The sequence below is a fragment of the Agelaius tricolor genome, unplaced genomic scaffold, assembly GCF_023055355.1.
Source record: "Agelaius tricolor isolate 1412-34295 unplaced genomic scaffold, bAgeTri1.0.p SCAF_29, whole genome shotgun sequence".
Classification (NCBI taxonomy): Eukaryota; Metazoa; Chordata; class Aves; order Passeriformes; family Icteridae; genus Agelaius; species Agelaius tricolor.
Genome location: NW_027269289.1, coordinates 1,116,746 through 1,131,372, shown reverse-complemented (window position 1 = coordinate 1,131,372; position 14,627 = coordinate 1,116,746). Strand labels below are relative to the sequence as shown.

At 43.0% G+C, this 14,627-nt stretch overlaps 1 protein-coding gene across 14 annotated transcripts in view; it reads left to right on the top strand.

The window, feature by feature from the left end:
• PRDM10 (PR/SET domain 10) overlaps nucleotides 1–14,627 on the top strand; it is a 45,974-nt gene that overhangs the window by 381 nt on the left and 30,966 nt on the right. For 2 of the 14 annotated variants that reach the window (XM_071449511.1, XM_071449503.1), the window contains exons 1-4: nucleotides 7–125; nucleotides 9,336–9,527; nucleotides 11,318–11,485; nucleotides 13,048–13,107. In XM_071449511.1, the coding sequence (XP_071305612.1) occupies nucleotides 9,435–9,527; nucleotides 11,318–11,485; nucleotides 13,048–13,107 (321 nt within the window). In that variant the 5' untranslated portion in view covers nucleotides 7–125; nucleotides 9,336–9,434. Of the gene's footprint in view, nucleotides 1–6; nucleotides 126–804; nucleotides 5,231–5,956; nucleotides 6,043–8,167; nucleotides 8,249–9,335; nucleotides 9,528–9,999; nucleotides 10,065–11,317; nucleotides 11,486–13,047; nucleotides 13,108–14,627 lie in introns of those variants that run through there. The other 12 variants (XM_071449508.1, XM_071449509.1, XM_071449507.1 and 9 more) reach the window with 11 other exon arrangements.

The following is a 14,627-nucleotide window of genomic DNA, read 5'->3' as shown; positions in this document are numbered from 1 at the left end:
ACCCCCCCCCCCCCCCTCCCGCTCTGCAGCTACCATTGTGAGGTGAGGACAGGTGGGGGGGTTCGAGGCCGCCGCAGGGCCGGCGGCAGCGGCCGGGGCTCGGCGCCCACACGGGACCCCCTCAGGTAACGCGATGGGACGGTCCGGGAGGGCAGCGCGGCCCGGGGACGCCGCGGGGACCCGCCGGGGGTTTTAGACTTGTTGTTTTAGTCGCATCCAAGATGGCGCCCAGAGCTGGCGGTGCAGGGCCGGGATAAACCGTTCGCTCCCGCCAGTGGGGGGGGGAAGAGGAAGTAGGGCGTACTCATTCCCTTCCCCCCACACCCCGCGGGAGAGGTACAGTCCGCTTTCCCCCCACCCTAGCCGGGATCCCCCACCCGCCCCGGACACGGGAAGAAGGGGGTGTCCCCACCCTTGTTCCCCCCTCCCTACGTAGTACGGTCCGGACCCCGGCACCTGAGCGGCGGGGGGGGGAGGGTGCCGGAGCCATGTTTTGCCTCCCCAGCACTGCCGGGGGGAGGGGGGTCTCATCTCTCCACCATAATTCTGGGCCGCTCGCACCGCGCTCTGCCCAGCTCCCCCTCCTTCGGCGACTGGCCCGGCCCGTCCCGTCCACTCAGCGACTGCCCTGGCGGCCCGCCCGTGTCCCTCGTCGGCGCTCAGTGGTTGGGACCGGCTGGCCGCCGGGCGCTCTCACACGAGGGGCTGATGGCACCGCTGCCCTTAGGCGGGGGAGGATGGGGGGGGCGCGGCGGCGGGAAGCGGGCGGTATGAGGGAGGGGGGGGCACTCACGCCTGCCGATTGGCCCCATGCCTCGCGCCCCTGCCTCCTATTGGCCTAGTTAGGGGAGGGGGCGTCTCACCCCGTCTTCGGATTGGGTGTTGGTGGCCGTGGCGACTGTATCAGAGGGTGTGGGTGCAGGTACTCCAGTGTACCCTGTAAGGCGCAGTGGTGCGCTGTGTTCTGCGCGTTCCACCCTCATAAGGGTCCCTTGCCCCAGGGGGCCTGTTGGGCATTTGTGTGGCCCCAATAGGGCAAGGCTCCTGGCTGGGTAGCCCTGAGGCTTGGTGGCCCTGAGGCTTCGTGTTGAGGGAAGTTAGGCCCTTCCCCACTGCCCTGAGGTAGTTTCATTCATGAAGGTCCTGGTGCGAATAGCAGCAGTTGCGGCAGGTGGAAGCTGTGGGGTTCAAGGGTCTCCTGACAGTGGTCTTGGTGCCAAAAACCCTGTTCCTGTGGTCTTGGTATGGTTGTAGCAAGTGGATGCTTGATCTCGAGGCTCTCTTGTTTTGTGGGTGTTGGTGTTGAGTTGTCCTGTTTCCCCTCCTGTGCGCCAGTTCCATTAAAAGTGAGTTTATGTGAGTTTGTTAAATAGTTGAGTTGGAATGGAAGAACGAGGTCCTGATGCTGTGCATTTCAGAATTACTCATCCTAAAGGGATAATTCACATTTTTTAGGGTTATTTCCCTGTACAAGAGCTATGTGTGGTCACCTTTTACCTCTCAGCTGGACATTGCAGAGCCTCAGGAGAGCTCTTACAGGATCCCTAAATTATAATTTAAACTTGCTTTAGGCTACTGACAGTAGTCATAATCCTGACAGTGAAATGAAGGGTCAGTATTTGTGATGCACTTTTTGGTACCTCAGCATCCTGTCTAGTGTATCGCTATATGGTTATATATTTATGGTTCTTACAGGCCTTTAAAGAATGATCAAGTGCAAAGCTGGGTATGTGAAATGCCTATCAATGTTTCCCCGTGAGTTTCAATGGGAATAGAGACTATACTGAACTTTTGCTTTCTTCTGTCAGATTTTTAATAATTTAGGTTTTTTTTTTCTTATAGTTCAGTTAGAAGATGAGATGCTAATGAATCACCAACTGATTTTACAAGAGGATTCTTTGATCTTTTGTGGACACAATAAAATAATTGGCAGTCTTGAGCCTTCTAATGCCTTCATGTATAGGAGAAGTGTGTATTGCTCTAGTCCGTCCTTAAATGGAAAACTTCTCTCTGAAATTGTGATGGCTTTTGACGTTTTGCTTCATGGATACTTCTCTTGTGCAAAAAGAGACAGCTTTATTATCTTTTTTATAAGATAAAATATCGGAGTAGTTGTTATTATTGTTATCTGATAGAATAATTGACAATTTGATTTTAGAGAGAAATGGGTCTGTAGTATTGTCTGCTTTCCTCTGGCACCCTTAGTCCTATCCTTTGCAGAAAATCTTTGGATGAGCACTCCTGGGGTGAATTGCTCTGCAGTGAGCAGCCGTTTCCAGTGTGTTCCTGGCCACCTGCAGCTGCTGGCAGCTGTGTACACTGAATTCTAATGGACTTCTAAGTGTATCTGATTAAGTGGGTTGGTTTTGTATGCTGAATTTTGTTTGAACCTGACTGTGAGATTGGGTCTGTTTGTCACTTTTATCTCCTGCTAGTAAAACATGCAGTTGTTGTATTGTAGCCCTGAAATGGCTCTATATGTCAGTGCTCACCTGTTTGAAGGTGCAGATAGTCCATAGGTTCTCTAGGGTAGTGCAGAGCAGCAGCTATTCTGAAGGAGCTATCTCAGGTATGTGTTTTTATGTACAGAAACAAGGTAGTTTTATTTTTTTGAATTTTATGACAGGTGATTTAAATTTAGAGGAGAGGTGCAGGGGGGCGGGAGAAGGAGAGAGGAAGCAGCACCCACTTGTAGGAAGGGAAAGAATCCCCTTCAACTGACAGCTCTTTTGGAAAGAGTTTACTGGAGGAGGAGAAGGGATGGGAGACAAAAAATTGTCAGGAAGAAGCTGGTAGGGAATGGTTTATTTTCTTTCAGTAACCCCTAATAGAGCCATCTTGAAGGTTGTGTGGGCAGAACTATAGAAGACACTGATACAGACATTTGTCTTCCTTTTGTGTCGTCCTATACTTTAAATGTATGTATTCCCTGTTTCCTTGCTTTATCAGACTTCTCTCTTTGTGATTTATAATCCAAATCCTTTAGGAAGGCACAGTCATTGTCTCGAGCAGTTGGAGCCCAAAAACTGTAGTATGTGATTCAACAGCCATGATATCACAGGGACCTCAGAGGATGAAACATTGGGAAGACAAGAACATGAGGAACATGGCCAGAGATTCAGGAAGCTGAGGGTGGGAGGAAGAAATCGGTTGCTGGAGTGGCTATGTAGATGTTGAGCAAGTGGGAAGAGAGGTGACTAAAGAAGAGATTTGCATATGTAGAAGGTAATGAAGTTGAGTCTTTGCCCACTGAGAGAGAGGACAGTGTGAGAAATACTTTATTATACAAAAATTAGGACTCAGGAGAGATGTCCTTGGAGCATCTCTGAGTAGGTTTCTAAACACAGCCTAGGTAGTTCCCAGGAGGATATTAACCTGTGCTCAGACTGGATTCTCTCCTGTATTCTCTGTTAGAAATGGATCTTCAGCTACTTACCTGATAAGTTGTGAGAGAATAGTTACATCAGGCTGTTGTGCTGTCACCTTCAATGCCTGGGCACTGTCCCTTTAGGAAAAGGACTGTAACGTGTGATGTCTAGCAGAGGACTGGCCTTGGTCTAAGAGATCTTTTCCAGCTCATTGTTGCTTTGATGATGGATGTGCCATAAGGAGATAGATTCATTATGTACAATGGCAGCAAAGAGTAAGTTGGTGTTTGGCTGAGCTCTTCTATTTATTATATGACAAAATAAATTTAAGCCAGTTTTCCCTTTGTGGAGATAAATAATTCTTGCCGTCCCGGCCCTAGTATGATTTCCATTTTTAACTCACCAGTAAAACATAAATAATGTAGTTTTACGTGACCTGATTGATACCATTTACACAAAATGCACCAGGACCAGAGCTCCTTGAAACAGTATGTGCCTGTGATGGATGGGAATGCAGAAGAGGTGACAGCAGTCCTCAATGAGGTTAGAAACCTTCTTGCAGCAGTGAAAGCATGTTCCTGCTAAAGAATCTCAGGAAATGCACTGGCTCTGCCTTCTAGGCAAACTAGGATAATTAAGTGTGGTAAAGCTTTTTGCTGGCAAATGTGATGTTCCTTTTTAGCATAATAAATCATTTTCATATTAAAAGCTGGAGGAAGACTCAGAATCCTAAAGCTCCTTTTGTACCGATCTTGGTGCCCTTGCATATGGCTGGGGTGAGCTCACAGTTGTCAGTGAGCTCAGTCATGGGAGGATTAAGGCAATAGTTCCTGCTGTTATTGCTGCAGGGAACCTCAGGCTATGGCAAGGCTCTTTTACACTGGGGAGTAAATCACATTGGCTGGTTTATGCACCATTATTGTAAAGTGGATTCTCATTTGAGATACTGAGTGGCTTTATTCCTCCCTGAGCAGGGAGGTGGTCTTTTCCCCTTGCTCTGCTTTAATATTCCCCCTTTCTCATCCCAGAGAAAGGCAAAAATGAGTGTTTGGCAGCCACTGGCTTGGATTTTTCAGTAGAATGCCCTTAGTGAACTTCACAGAGGTTGCTGCAGATGAAGTCCCCAGAAATTTTGTCTCTGTATATTCTTGTGTAGTCATAGCATTGAAAGAAATTGTCATTCTTTAATAGCAAGTTTCCCAAGAAAATACGGTTATTGTTGATTCTAATTTTTTTTTGTGGTGTTTTTTTCTGGCTTTCAGAGCTTACATTTGAAGCCCTAGATGAGTTCACTGAGCTTAACTTGTGTTTAAAACACTTGGATACCAAACACAAACCAGCAGTGACTTTGGTGTTAGTGGTTTTCTCTTACAGCACTATTCACTCTTGAGTGTTTGTAGGGGGATCGTGCATGCACCTGTAAGGGGACACGTGGGGCTGTGGTGGCTCAGGGTGTCTAATGCTGAGGCAGCAAAGCTAACAAAGACATTGCTGTTGGATAGGCAAATGAGGTGCTTTGCCCCTCTGAGCAATGCTTTCCCATCCTCTGGAACTGAATGCAGTTCACAGGGAAGCTGCTGATTTAATAATACAGTACCAGAGAAAACACCGTCCCACAGGAGCAGGGGGAGGAGTTGGAGAGTGTTGCCAAGGTCAAAAGGAGGTTTTAAGCATGATTTCCAAAAAAAATGAAGAACTGTCAGACAATGACACCAAGATGCTTTTGAGGCATCAGGAGCAGCAGAGGAGAAATTTTGTCATTAATGACATTTTCTGGATTGGATGTAAAGTGCAACACCTAAAGAGAGATGGCTGTAGGTCTGTGACAGCAACAGGTCCCAGAAGGTGTTGAGAAAAGAAAGGTAAATGTGAATGGTGTTCTGAGACAAACCTGTGTTGTCCTGAAGGGATGGTTAATTTACTTGAACACTCAGAATGAGCTAATGTTCCACTAGAGGAGATATTTCAAAGTCACAGGAGCTGTGCTGGTTCTTCAATTGTGTTGTGTCGTGATTCACACAATATATAGTGACACAGGACTGTCACTGCCTCACCACTGCCATACTGGAGTGGTACTGGACTATATTTGTACCCTTTAGTTATGCCTGTTACTGTTTCTGCTTGTGTCATCCCCTCGCACAGACAGGGTGAGGCATGCCTGTTATTTGGGGAGGAAAATGCTGCATCTGCAGTTACTGCAAACGCTTTAACAGCTCCCACTGGCATTGCTTCTTGCTCATGTTTGTGATGCTCACTGGATTGTATGAAAACATTGGGGTGCTGGTGGAATTTTGAGTGATTATTGGGTGATGTTTCATAATTGACTAATCTTTCTACTTCCAGAAAAGTAAGAACTTACAAAAAAAAATTGAATTGTATTTGAGCCAGGCCTCTTACAGTGGAGAGAATATAGTTGTGACATACATAACATGTAAATTTAACATGAATTTAAGCAAGCTGTTTGGATTACTGTTTTACTGAACTTCTATATGGATTTTAATTACAAAATGTAGCCTACTTTCTGAATACTGAGAAAAAACTGAGTTTATCCTATTACAATGCCTTTTATCTTTAATTATCTTTTTTTCTTTTAGGATTTCTGCAATTGAGTTTCAATTTCTGTTACACAGATTCTTATGGTTATCCCTTTGACGCAGCAGAGCTTCCCATTGAGGTGCATGTCTTGGTGTTTATTTAGCTTGTCCGAAAATGTCTGATGTGTGAAAAATCAACAATTGCAAAAGATAATCCATGGGCGAACAGTGTGGAGAGCAAGCAGAGAGCGCTCCCTGCATGCCAGTGATTTGGCAATGCTTATGTCCAAAGTTTCACATTTATTTCTGCTAAAAAACTACCAAAGCTGAGAGAAGACCACAGGGAAATGGTTAACATTTCAAGACACTGTGGGCTATCAGTGTCAGGGCTGTAATGGGTATTGAGGGAGTGTATCTAGGGTAGGAAATAAGATTGTGCAGGATTCATGAGGAGGAGCATCCTATGAAAGATCAGTGAGCAAAGTTAGTTTGGTCTCTTCTTGTCATCGGTGTCAGAAAACTTGCTCAGGTGTTGGTGTTTTGTGGCAGTTCTATTGTCAGTGACTTTGGGTAAGATTTTCCCAGCTCCTGGCCTTGACTGCAGGGCTTGTTTTGCAGCTGAATTTCAACACTTGCTCCTGCCCCTCTGGGTCCCTGTGACCTCTCTGGGACACAGCCTGTCTCTTCCTGCATTTTCTTCTTTCTCAGCACATCCATGTTTCCAGGGAAATGTGCTTTTCAGTGTGTTTTCATGATTACAGACATACTGAGGGAACGCATACCAGAGGTCAATCCTAGGATGTATTTGGAAGTACAGAAGTTGAAAGCATCAGCAAATCCTGCAGTTCCTACTATTGTTCTTTATTGCTGCACAATTGGCTGGGCTGAGCTGTTTATTATTTTCATTTCTGTCAAGAACAGCAATAACTGGACTGTTTATAGAATCTGCAGCACTGGGGCACTGAATTTGGTTCAGCCTTGCTTTATTTTCCCCCAAGATTATAAGTTAGTGCTAACTTTCAGAACCATGAAATGACTGTCTTCTGCTTTCCTTTGCAACTTTTTGGGTACTTCTTTCTTCAGAGATGATTCTTAATTCCCAGTTTTGTCTTTTAAAGACCCTGCCTGAGCCCTTCAGTCTCCTTTGTACTCAAGTTGTAAGTTATCTGTGCCAAAATGACTCTGCAGGAGTGAGTCAGCATCTTCCTTCAGACCTTCATTGTCTGCTGGTGGGGAAGGTCAGCCAAAAATTCTGCTACAGGTTGCACCATGTGGAATTAACCAGAACTGAGCCTTTCTCTTAATTCAATTAGTAGGTGATGCAATTGCTTTCTTTTTAACAGGATAATTATATTTGTTTTAAAAAGTCAAACTACTCCGAATTGAAACCTCTAATGTTTGTTTTTTATTTTTAGTTTTCTAAGCAGTTAGGTAATTGATTAAACTACCGACTACTGTTAGTGCAATTACCTGAATTGGCTCTTGATTAATATTGGCCGTCTAGGAAAAGAGCTGTTGTGGATAAACCAGCTGAAAAATATCAACAGCATAGGTGTTAAATTTTGCAAAGAAGTTGTTCACAGTGTGTTACTGACATAAATGCTGTCAGGTTTCGCATGGGTGGAGGCCATCATATACCTGATATATGTATATATTTATATATTCTGAATAAAGAACCTATACCTGATAAAATGAGTGAAGGAGATCAGTGAATGAGGTAGGATTAGACATGGGAAATTCCCAACTTTAATCCTTAATAACATAACAAGTAGCTAGGAGAAAGGTTCTGTGTAGGGATGGATGGTATTTATTTATAGATCAGAGCATGTGTGCACTTGGATATATAAATAAGTAATATTTATCTGTAAATTGCCCTGACCTGCCACACTTTGAAGACAAGGCTGGTCTTTATCACTCATGTTTGCTGCAGTTAATTGAATGCTGGTACGTAGATTTTATTTGAATTTTTCTCCTAAGTACTTTTTGGTGATGTTTTGTATCAAGCAATATTAATGGAGATGAAGTTTCTGTCCCTGTATTCCCATAACTGGAGATGTTCAGATATAAGAGAAAGTCAGAACATTTCCTCACTGTCTGCTTTTGTGGGGCTCACATGTGCTGGGTTGCTCAGCATGAGACAGCAAGTGTTAACTCCAGTCACCAGTAACAGCAAGACTTGGTGTCTAGCAGTGCCCAGAAATGTCTTTCCCACTGTTTTTCTTTGTGTATATGTAAGTAATATGATTTTTTTGCTCCACCGCACAGTTCAGTGACATTAGCCTGAGATTTCCCTGCCGTGATGATTTATCCATGCTGGCCAGGCCCAGTGGAACAGTCAGTGCTCAGGTCTGTACAGCTTAATCCTTGCTGGCAGAATTAGGAGGATTTATAAAGTGCCTGCTGCTTTTTTTACCTCTCCTTATCTATTTTTCAGTTTGTCAATGACAAGCCGAATGCTAGCATTTATGGGGATAAATTATGACTAAAATAATTTGCATTTAAAATGCAAATGAATGAAAGCATCAGCAAGGAGCCTTCTGCTTCCTTCCTGGTGCACAGATGGGTACTGGCGTTGGATCAGCCCAGCGAGGCACTGGATATAAAATAAAGTTAATTGGAGTAGCTGAGAAATGAAATGGGCTCAGCCTCATGCTAATTCCTGGCCTATGATTTAATACAACATTAGAGACGAAGGATTGGGAAGGTGCTGAACCACTGACTCAAACAATCACAAGAGCTGTAAACTACCCTTCTGGGATCACAATGGCAGATTGGAAGGCCCCAGTAAAATTGCAAGAAATGAATAAAACCAAGCTTGGAAGCAGTTTGTCGGGATCTTTGAGAGTTTAAGTTTCATTGTTCCCTTTTAGTAGTTGGCTATTGTAACACTCTGCTAACCTGGGACTGGGATTTTGTCCAAGGTCAAATCTGTCTGTACATGGAAAACCAGTTGGTGATCAAACAAAACCTCATTCAGGCAAACTGAGGAACTGGTGATGCATCTCTGAACATAGTGTTTTCTTGTTGGAAGCCTCAGGTCCATTTTTTGCGTTATTTATTGATTTCTAGGCCTGTAGGTGCCAGAAGGACAATGAGGAGAAGGTGGTGTGGATGGCCTGTGGCCAAGGAAAGAAATGAAGAAAGAATTCAGTGTAATCTTTCAGTGCAATTGGTGCAATGGTTGATTTGTTTCCTCCTTAATGGGATATGGAAAGCGGCAAACAGTAGGACTTGACCATGCTCAGTGAGATCAGATTTCTGTTCCTTTGTTCTCATAACTTAAGGTATTTGGGTCTTATAGGAGGTGTTTATAAAGCCAAAAATGCTTTACTCTGTGTTACTGAAGTGTGGTAGTGGATAATAATAAATCCCTCATAGCTCCATGCCTTGTGTCATGCTGGTTTTAATGTCTCTGTTCTCTGGTTTTTTACAGCCATGTTGCTGAAGATCACCCTGTCTTCTGGAAGCAGAAGCACAATGAACAGATGAATCCCTTCAGCCAGATATTACTCCAGTAGGTCTCCTTCTCCTCATGGAGCACACAGCCAGGGAGGAGATGGACTTGAAAGAGGAAAGTCCTCAGGTGTGGACTGAGTCTGTAGGACAGGAACAGAACACTGCTCAGGTGATTAGCCAGAGCTCCACCTCTGCTTGGGCTGGATTGGGATTAGTGGGGAGGGTTAGTTCCCATTCAGCCCTGATTTAGAGTCTAGAAGCTCAGCTTTCATTTGAGCAGAAATACAAACATTTCTGTGGTGATTTAGGGTTAAAGCTTCAGAAACTGAACTGTGTAAACCGCAGCAGTGAAGACACAGAGCTTTGAAATGAGCTGAACAGAACTAAGCAGTGGCTATAGAAGTTTGTGTCCAAATACATTTATTACCATGTGGGAGAGTAAAGGGTGTTCAGAGTAATGAGCAAAATCTATGGCAGCCGCTTTTGGTGGCATCATTTGAATCAGATGGAACTGTGGGTGGACCCTGGGGAAAGTAATATGAGTAATTTTTTCCAGACAGACATCTGGGTAGTGAGGAAGGGAGAAATATTAATTGTAAGTGACTAATGCAGTTTTAATTCTGCAGTTTTAATTTTTTCAGGTTCTGCGGTATACAGCTTGTCCCTCTGCCTCTGAGACAACACAGCTGGGAATTTCTAGAATTCTGTAAATTGATTTACTCTTTTAAGTATGGTAGGAAAAGGGTGCTGCATGGTATTTGACCCACAAGCTGAGAAATTTGGCCTCTCAGTAATTTCCAGCTTTGAAATTTGCAAAGAAAGGCAGTTTTCAATGGCCTGTGTTCCCTTCTCTCTGCAATGGGATAACCATGCTGCTGTTTGCACATGGCAGTTTTAAGGCTTAATGAGTATTTGCAGAGGGCTTTCCAAATGTGAAATTACAGTGTTTGTGAGAAGATCTATTGTACACAATCCGCACTGAGCATCCACGGAGGAGTACTAGGTGTCTTCTGAAGCATAAGCTAAAAACTGAAACAAAATAAAATATGTAACTGTGGTATCATTTTATGTGAAAGAATTTTATGTGACTATGAATACCTGTATTCAAACTAGATTTCCTGCTCACTGTCCTGTTTTTCCCATGCACTGAAAATGCTTTTCAGCATGTAAATGATGGCAAGAGCCTGTTTTCACTGGAATACAGTATTCTGGCTCATTTTATATATATATATATATATATATATATATATATATATAATTTTATATGATCATCAGTTAGGATCATAATGTTCTGGTAAAATTGACTTGTTTAGATTTAAAGTTCAGCCCCAGACATAACTTGTTCTAGTAGTCCTTGGAATCTGTGCTTAATGTTTTTAGGTATAGGTTTGTCTGTTTAAATAGTTGAATTTTCTACTGATGCTACACATACATACTACAGAGAAGCAGTTTAATATGCCCTACTGCTGACTCTGAGAACTGCAATACTATATCTTGAGGAGTATCAGAGTTAATAAATTCCGTTAGCCTCTCATCAGACAGCAAAAATTACCTCCAGCTACAGAACTAGCTGAATGAAATAATTATCATAAATCCTGAAAGGGATATGAGCATAAAGGGAAACAATAGCCCAATACATTTAATAGATACATCAGTTCAAATATGAACTAGTTTCCTTACAAATTTCTGAAGCATCATGCAAGAACTAAGTATGGGTGGGTGCCCTTTGTAGCAGTTATGTCTTGAGTTGCAATGTAAAGTAAAACTAGACACTGATGGGAGTTGTGTCCAGATTTCTACTGATAGAATAATTGAGTGAGATTTGAAATATGTGTTTTTCACTGCATTCAGATTAGTTGGGACACAAGTTCTCTCTGCTTTCCAAGGCACCCCGTGACTCTGGTGCTGTGTCCCAGCTGGCCTGTGTTGGTGCGAGTCCAGGATCTGTTTGTTCCCCAGGTGCACTTTGTCCCCGAGGGGGGGGCAGTGGCCCAGATCATGTACAGTGACGAGCAGGAGCGCGGCCCTGCACAGCAGGTGGTTTACACGGCTGATGGCACCTCCTACACCTCTGTGGACACCTCGGAGCACACCCTCGTTTACATCCACCCCGTGGAAGCTACGCAGGCACGTGTGGTTCTGAGCCCACCCTGGTTTTGGCACCTAGAAAACACAACAATCTTGTTTGGGATGAAGGCCAGTTACCAGCCAAGTGGTATGACTGGAAAATAGCAGGCAGTCACTCCCAGCAGTTTTCTCTGCCCACTGCTGAGCAGGGACTTCATGCTGTTCATTTGTCTGATGTGCAAATCTGCTTATCAAAGGATGGTGAGGCTATGAATAATGAAATGCTTCACTGAAGGTGGATGAGATTATAATTTACTCAAAGGTGTTTTCCAGAACAGAATCTCACCAGAAGTTCTGCCTCTTGTATCCAGTAAAAAGCTAAGAGCCATCTATATTCCTTCTGGAAGAGTCTTTGTTTTGTGTAGTACGGTTGTCATAATTGATAGTTACAATAACAGTCATGTCTTTTTGCAGAGCATCTCTGTTTATTCAACGTAATTTTGTGGTCTCTGCAGAGTTGCTGATTTTATAGACCTTTTATATTAATTTTCTTCTGCATAATCATATCAAATAGCCTTTATTCCTTGCAGCACATGTTTATATGGGGTCAATATGCTGTGCATCTCTGCCTCTGTATGGACAGATTAAAAAGGAACAGGCTCGCTTTGTCCAGAGTGTTTTATAATATCTTTGCTGACAGGGCAGATTAGCTGTGCTGCAAATGCATGTCCCTGGCACCCCTGTTGTGCTGGCAGGGCCTCATGTGGCACATTGTGTCTTGTGCACCTGTCAGCTGTCCCAGAAAACCAGCTTCTGTGTGAAGGGATGTCCTGAGAGGATATCTACCAGGAAGTTACTGGCCAACTAACTCCAAAACTCTAAATACAGCCATTGTCTCAAAAGATGTGTAGTATTCAGACACTCTTCTGCATCTATGATGAAATTATCACAATGCTAAAGGAATTTGTTTATTTTATTGCTGCTTTATTTTATTGTAGCCAGGCTGCTGCAAGCTCAGATATTTCAAGTTTTGGCTAAGTAAGGCTGGCCTCAGTCAATCCTTAGTCTTGCTTTTCCTGGGATTCTGTCAGGGCTGTTCTTGCAGAATACTGAAGTTGGCATGGCTTCTCTGAAATTAAACCTGGCCATATCAAATTCCTATATAGGATGTGCATGATAGTTCCTCAAAAGAAAGCATGCAGCAGTCTTGTAAATTTTCAGGAAGAAAAAGCTGACAGTTACCTTCTATCCTGCTTTTAAGTGTTACACATTAAGGGCATAGATAGAGCTATTGAATTTCATCCTACGGATTTTATCAAATCAACAACTGACAAAGTGATTTTGGTAAATAAAAAAAATAAAATCCGTGAAACACTTTAGCTGTACAGATGCAAAGTGCCACATAAATATATTAACTCTTTATGGAGCATTACCTAATTTTTAATTTCCATGTATATAGGTCTACTTGGATAAGTTGAAGTAGTTTGCGGTGGTAACAGGCAGGTTAGAAGCTGTTGACAAAGGCTCAAATGTGGGTTGTTTCATAAGGACAGGGTAACTTGTGTGAGTTGGGAGTAAAAACCCCCATGGCAGGTTTGATAAGCCTTTTTCACTCTGTCTAGACTCTGTTTACAGATCCGTCCCAAGTGGCTTACGTCCAACAGGATGCTACCACCCAGCAGGTAAGGAAGAGATATTATTCATTTTGGGCCTAAAATTGTGAGGGAACAGTTAGGGAAGGTAAAGGGACATTCATGTGATGCAGTAGGGTAATGAGCTGTTTTTGAAGTTGTCCAGTGACAATCTTAGTCTTGTGCTGTTATCCTAATCAAGGCCAATGACCACCTTGAGCATGAATGACAGTAAAAGTTAAGAATTATTTTGAGTTTTTTCTCTTTAATTCATATTCAGCAAAAATTCTAATTTACTGCCCCAGATAGCATGAAAAAATCTTTCAGCAGTGTCCCTGCAGCAGATGTGACTGATGTCATCTGAATGAGCCATTTTGGAAAGACGGGGTTTTCAGTTGTTCTCATACAGGTTCTGATCCAAATGCCTTGGAGTCCGCAGAAGGCTTTTGAGGGATAGAAAAATTAGATTAAATTCTAGATTTACTAGAAATGTCACAGGAAATTAAGTGTGAAACCTGAAGAAGTTCAGTGACTGGCTCCCCTATCAGGTGTGCTGGGCTTGCCAGTGTCAGGTGGGCTGAGAAAAAAATAAAACTGCAGCCTGTGTTTGTAAGGTTATGATGATTTTTCTTATTCTTTTTACATCCATCATGGATGAGGAAGTTGCTATTGACTCTTACTGGTATCTTTGGGGACTGTGCTGTGATAATCAGCTGTAGACAGGTGCTTTCAGATCTCTGGTTGGAATTCTCTGCTTGTCATAGACTTAAAATCATTACTGGTTGGTGGGTCTTTATTGACGTGTGTGAATGGATGTACTAGTTCTGAATCATCACCAAAGCCATCATTAAAATGTGTGTTTATTGACAGTCTTGGGGCAGAGTGAGGGATTGAATCTGTGCTGAAAACAAATTTTCTTGCTAAAAAACCTTCTAAATGGTTGAGGCACAGATGGGAAGCAATGACTAACACAATAAAGGTGTTGCCTGTCTTCTCATTCTTCTTATTCTCTGGAGTTTTGTTCTTGAATTTTTCACTCCATCAATTTCCCTGCATTAAAAAGCCAGAAGTTCTTATTTAATTGTCTTAAAGCTCATTTAACAAATATATGATTAATTAGAGATTATTCGTACACAGTGCAGATGGGAGTTCCAACAGAGGTGATCTGCTGTTACTATTCCAGAAGCACTTGCCTTGTCCTCAGCCTGTCCTCCATTCCAACACAGTCTGATAGCAGTCCTAACATAGATATTAATTTTTTGGTGTATGGTTAATCCCTCATTATATCACCTCCTGCCTGTGCAGCTGTTTTTACATCAGCATTTCATGTGGGACATCCCTGAACTGACAACTAATGATAAAGTAATAATTAAAGCTCCTCTTGTCTTTCAGAAGAAACTTTATTGTAGAAAGAAAGTGAGAGGTTTATAAAAATAATGCCCATAATCCATGCAGTGCCTGACATGGAAGTGCAAATAAGGGTATGTTTGGTGTGATTAGTAGTAGGCAATGCTAATAGGGGGTACAAATAGATCCAGATCTGTATGACCCTATCCTTGCTGGCACACTGG